This window comes from Sceloporus undulatus, chromosome 8, assembly GCF_019175285.1.
Source record: "Sceloporus undulatus isolate JIND9_A2432 ecotype Alabama chromosome 8, SceUnd_v1.1, whole genome shotgun sequence".
Lineage (NCBI taxonomy): Eukaryota > Metazoa > Chordata > Lepidosauria > Squamata > Phrynosomatidae > Sceloporus > Sceloporus undulatus.
The window spans coordinates 1808344-1813647 of NC_056529.1; the positions used below are offsets into that span (position 1 = coordinate 1808344).

The 5304-nt window shown below is 52.3% G+C and overlaps 1 protein-coding gene across 1 annotated transcript in view; it reads left to right on the forward strand.

Moving 5' to 3' along the window:
- Positions 1-5304, forward strand: part of SF3B3 (splicing factor 3b subunit 3) — a 24229-nt gene that overhangs the window by 14729 nt on the left and 4196 nt on the right. The window contains exons 13-20 of the mRNA XM_042480840.1: positions 771-926; positions 1413-1568; positions 2063-2206; positions 2876-2998; positions 3303-3457; positions 3707-3881; positions 4099-4304; positions 4427-4583. Of these exons, the coding sequence (XP_042336774.1) occupies positions 771-926; positions 1413-1568; positions 2063-2206; positions 2876-2998; positions 3303-3457; positions 3707-3881; positions 4099-4304; positions 4427-4583 (1272 nt within the window). The remainder of the gene's footprint in view (positions 1-770; positions 927-1412; positions 1569-2062; positions 2207-2875; positions 2999-3302; positions 3458-3706; positions 3882-4098; positions 4305-4426; positions 4584-5304) is intronic.

Here is a 5304-nt window from a genome sequence, read left to right on the forward strand (position 1 = left end):
ATTTTAGGCTGCATCAATAAAAGTATAGTGTCTAGATCAAGAGAAGTAATAGTGCCACTCTATTCTGCTTAGGTCAGGCCTCACCTGGAATATTGTGTCCAGTTCTGGGCACCACAATTTAAAAAGGATGTTGAGAAACTGGAGCTATGTGTCCAAAGGAGGGGGACTAAAATGATGAAGGGTCTAGAAACCATGAAGCCCTATGAGGAATGACTTAGGGAGCTGGGGATGTTTGGCTTGGAGAAGAGAAAGTTAAGAGGTGATATGAGAGCCCTGTTTAAATATTTGAAGGGGTGTCACATTGAGGAGGGAACAAGCTTGTTTTCTGCTGCTCCAGAGAACAGGACCAGGAACAATGGATCCAAGCTGCAGGAAAAGAGATTCCAGCTCAACATTAGGAGGAACTTCCTGACAGTGAGGGCTGTTCGACAGAGGAACAAACTCCCTTGGAGTGTAGTGGAGTCTCCCTCCTTGGAGGTCTTCAAACGGAGGCTGGATGGTCATCTGCCGGGGATGCTTTGATTTGGATTTCCTGCATGGCAGAATGGGGTTGGACAGGATGGCCCTTGCGGTCTCTTCCAACTCTCTGATTCTATGTAAGATTGGAAGTCTGCTAACTAGATAGAGGAAAAGGTCACTTTGAGGTGGGCAGATGTGGGTGAGAAGGCTGGTGAGGTACAATGCGTAGGCAAGAGGAAGTCTATCTAGCACATGATGGAGATTGCCATAATGTATTAGCTAGTCACCATTGAATTTTTGTTTCCCTTTAGGTTTATCCTGATGGTATCCGGCACATCAGAGCGGACAAGCGAGTTAATGAATGGAAAACCCCAGGGAAGAAAACCATTGTCAAGTGTGCTGTGAATCAGAGGCAGGTGGTGATCGCTTTGACCGGAGGAGAGTTGGTCTACTTCGAAATGGACCCGGTACGTTATTCCCAGACTTAGGACTGTCATGGAAAGACTTGGAGACCAGTTTGTTGGAAACTCTCCAGTGCAAGCCCAAGAGAAATGGAGGAAACCTGCACACAAATATGCTTCTGCTCCCTGTGTCACTCTGGTTCATTTTGTTGGGACTTGTGCTGGGAACGGTTCAGGTGGATTGTACCACGGGGCAGAAGGGTGTGGACTGGTCTCCGTGTGTCCTGGTGGCCAAGGCAAAAGTCACTTCCAAAGTGTCACCTTCCTTAAGGCTTTGGCCAATTGCTGAACCAAGGCCTTGTTTTCTTTAGTAAACCAGATGGTTTGCCTCAGGATCTCTGTGAGGCCAGCCGAGACGCATGAGGTGACCCTGTAATTGTGCTTCTGAGAAGGGAATCACTCTACTGCTCTTGGTTAAAGTATTGGTTCGGTTTGGCTTATAATTTGCCCACTTGAACGTGCCTCCCTTCTTTCTTTGCCTTTCCCCACTAGTCTGGCCAACTGAATGAATACACTGAGAGGAAGGAAATGTCGGCTGATGTGGTGTGCATGAGCCTGGCCAACGTTCCCCCTGGAGAGCAGCGCTCCCGGTTCCTTGCTGTTGGTCTGGTGGACAATACCGTTCGCATCATTTCCCTCGACCCTTCTGTAAGTGCCTGGTGCAAGTTGCTTGTTGGTCTGAAAGGAGCTTGGCTGCTTTGAATTAACGTGCTGATAACAAAAGGGAGGCCTTCCTTCCCTTCATAGACGGAAGCTATAGGGTTGGTGCCTGGCAGCCACAGGAAAAGTCCAGCCCTCACACCCCCTTCGGCCCTGCAGAGCTTGCCTTTCAAACCCCTCATTGCCATGAGGAGAGAAGATGGAGTAGCCAGGTGGGCTCTTGGTGCTCCTTGTCACAGTGGTTTGGCCATCGCTCATCCCCTGGGAATGATGGGGGGCTGGCGTGAAGGTAGCTGCCAGTTGAGCTACTGCCACGGGGCCCTTCTGGTGGAGGCTGCACAGCTGGCTTCATTTGAAGCCTAGGCAAGTAAGGAGCAAAGCAAGGTGTAGGGCATTGTCTCTCTGCCTCCTGTGTGAGAAATGCTGGTGCTCTTGCTCTCCTCTGTAATGACTGGTCTCTTCCTCCTCCTCCTCCTCTTCAGGATTGTCTGCAGCCTCTAAGCATGCAGGCCCTCCCTGCCCAGCCAGAATCGCTGTGCATTGTGGAAATGGGGGGTGCGGAGAAGCAGGATGAGCTGGGGGAGAGAGGCTCCATTGGATTCTTGTACCTGAACATTGGCTTGCAGGTGAGGCTTCTCCTTGGAGGTCCTTCCCAGGCAGGAGGGACTTGTTGCTAAGTGTGGAGGACTAGATCAGAGCTTGGTTGCCAATAAGGGAGCCTCCATATTCCTGAAGCAGCATGTGGCCCAATCTGGTGTTGCACCGGGACCTCTTTCTAACTTGCCAACTCAGAAGGGAACATTATTTTGCCATCCTTTCCTCCCTTCCTTTTTCTTCCCCTCCTTCCTTTCCTTTTGCCCTGAATTCCTGCGGAAAGGGGGCAGCATAAGTCACAGTCACTATGCCGGGCATCCAGACTCCCCAGTGGAAGACCCCTTCTGCTTGAAGGGGCACAGTTCCCTTGCTGTCAGTGTGTTCCTGTTTCCTGCCCCCAGCAGACCAAGCAACTCTGTCACGAAGGATTAGGCTGGGCCTGTGTGAGATGGGGGCCAGGATGCTCCACTCTTGATCTAGTGCCCTTTCTTTTTTGTTTCTAGCCTGCATTTTTAGAAGGGGATCCACACCTCCTTTCCCACTTGGGTAAAAAGGAGAAAGTGTACCTTGATAGCATCAAACATTGCTCGTGCCAGAGAGAAGGTGGAAATAATGATGTTGGGAATCAAAAGATGCAGATCGTTTGGTATTCCTGAATTAACCCGAATCGCCGTCCTCCCCTCTCTGTGTCCGTGTTCCAGAATGGTGTGCTGCTCCGGACTGTGCTTGACCCGGTCACTGGAGATCTTTCTGACACTCGGACCAGGTATCTCGGGTCACGCCCTGTGAAGCTCTTCCGCGTCCGGATGCAAGGCCAAGAAGCGGTGAGGGGGGAGTTGGGAGATATACTGAGCTGGGGCTATTCCCCTAAGAGAGCGTGGAGCTGGGGGCTGGGTTTCTTGGAGGGGCACCAAGATCAAAGTACCACAGTTAATTGGCTGCCAAAGTTTTCAAACACGTCTAGCTTGTGGACTGAGTGGTGGAATTGGCGCTTGTGCCCTTGTCACTGCTGAGCTCTCTCATCTTGGTGTAGCAAAGGGGGCCTTGGCGGGAGAGATCCCCATAGGGAGAAGCCTTGCTGCCCACCAGGTGACCTTCCCTTCTTTGCTGTCTCCCCTCCTGCTCCAGGTGCTGGCCATGTCGAGTCGTTCGTGGCTGAGCTACTCCTATCAGTCGCGCTTCCACTTAACCCCCCTCTCATACGAGACGCTGGAGTTTGCCTCTGGCTTTGCCTCAGAGCAATGCCCAGAAGGCATCGTTGCCATCTCCACAAACACACTGAGGTTGGTATGGCTGGGAAGTGCCGGGAAGCATCCAGGTACCTTACCAAGACTGGGAGGAAGTGGCTGTGCCAGGGTTGCCTGGCATGATATCCTTGTGACCAGAGCATGGAGTACTCTATTGGCAGCTAGTGGGGGGCAGGTGTCGGATTTGAGTGTGTATGTGAAGATTCTGGTAAGTAGGGGGCAGTGAGCAGGAGCTTTGTGCCAGAAGTCCCGTGTGGCCTTAACGTGGCATCCTTTGGGTTCCAGGATTCTGGCACTGGAGAAGCTGGGCGCTGTCTTCAACCAGGTTGCCTTCCCACTTCAGTACACCCCTAGGAAGTTTGTCATCCACCCCGAGAGCAACAACTTAATCATCATTGAGACCGACCACAATGCCTATACGGAAGCAACCAAAGCCCAGCGAAAGCAGCAGATGGCAGAGGTAAGTGGGACCTGCCTCCAATGGGCCTGTTCACTGGGGCTGAGCTCCTTCTGAGTGGGAAAGGGATTGTGGCACAGAGCACAGCAGTGAAGTCATTGGGAGATTGTGGCCAAAGAGCAGCTGCTGTCCAAATACCCTCAAGGATCTGTCATAGTGTAGGATTTAACCCCTCTGTTGTTTATGTGGCTTGAACATTTTGCACCTTGACACTTCTCAGGAAATGGTGGAAGCTGCAGGGGAAGACGAGCGGGAATTGGCTGCAGAGATGGCAGCTGCTTTTCTGAACGAGAACCTCCCAGAGTCCATCTTTGGTGCCCCAAAGGCAGGGAATGGGCAGTGGGCCTCCGTTGTCAGGGTGATGAACCCCATTCAGGGAAACACTTTGGACCTCGTCCAGCTGGAGCAGAATGAAGCAGCCTTCAGGTAAGGCTCTTGGCTCAGTGGCTGGGATGTGCTTGGGGGCCGCGGTGGGGTACCAGGCATTGGTTGGTTCTCAGTGAGTGCCATGGTCCTCCCAGTGATGCCCTCCTTACTCTTCTTCCCAGTGTGGCAGTGTGCCGGTTTGCCAACAGTGGGGATGACTGGCATGTTCTGGTGGGCGTAGCCAAGGACCTGATCCTGAACCCACGCTCTGTGGCTGGAGGGTTTGTCTACACCTACAAGCTGGTGAATAATGGTGAGAAGCTTGAGTTCCTCCACAAGGTAAGTTCCCTGCGGCAGCCGGGTCAGACGCAGTCTGGGAATGGTCAGCGCCAGGCTCACAAAAAGGGCTGCCAAGAAGCAGGCAGGCAGTCCCTTTACCCTTGTAGAAAGAAAACTCTGGCTGAGATAGAGGTCCGTAACCAGCAAGTTCCATCCACATGCCGCTTACCATCAAGACTTTGCCACATGGCATGGCGGCTGTTCTCTGGATGGTGCCTGTGGGTCTCATTCAGTTTGCCCTCTCTTTGCTTTGCTGTTTCATAAAACATTTGAGTAGCAGGAATGCTGATGTGATAGTTGCAGTTGTTGCACAATGGCCTGGTAATTTGGAATGAAGGCCATTGTGAGCTGAGAACATCAGTCTGTGATGAAGGGGGCTACTCTTAGCTTGTATTCTGAATGGAACTTGTAGCATCTCTCTTGAGAAAAGGGTCAGGTATGTGGCTTTCCATTGCTGTAGGGAAAATTGCTTGTGTAGGGCTGCAAACCGTTGAATTCTCCCTTCGTTCCTGAGAGGCAATATCTGAGGCAGGTCCATCACTTGGACCTGTGTGCCTTCCCAGGACCAGACTTGCCCAGAGGCTAGGGCTCAGCTTAGTTGGCCTGCTGGGCTCCCCTGGTCTCCAGGAGCACCGTCAGACTCATGGCTGGGCCTGACCTGAGGGCTCCCTGCGTCTCTGCTGCTGGTCTTCCTGTGTGTCTTGTACCAGGGAGCAGGCTC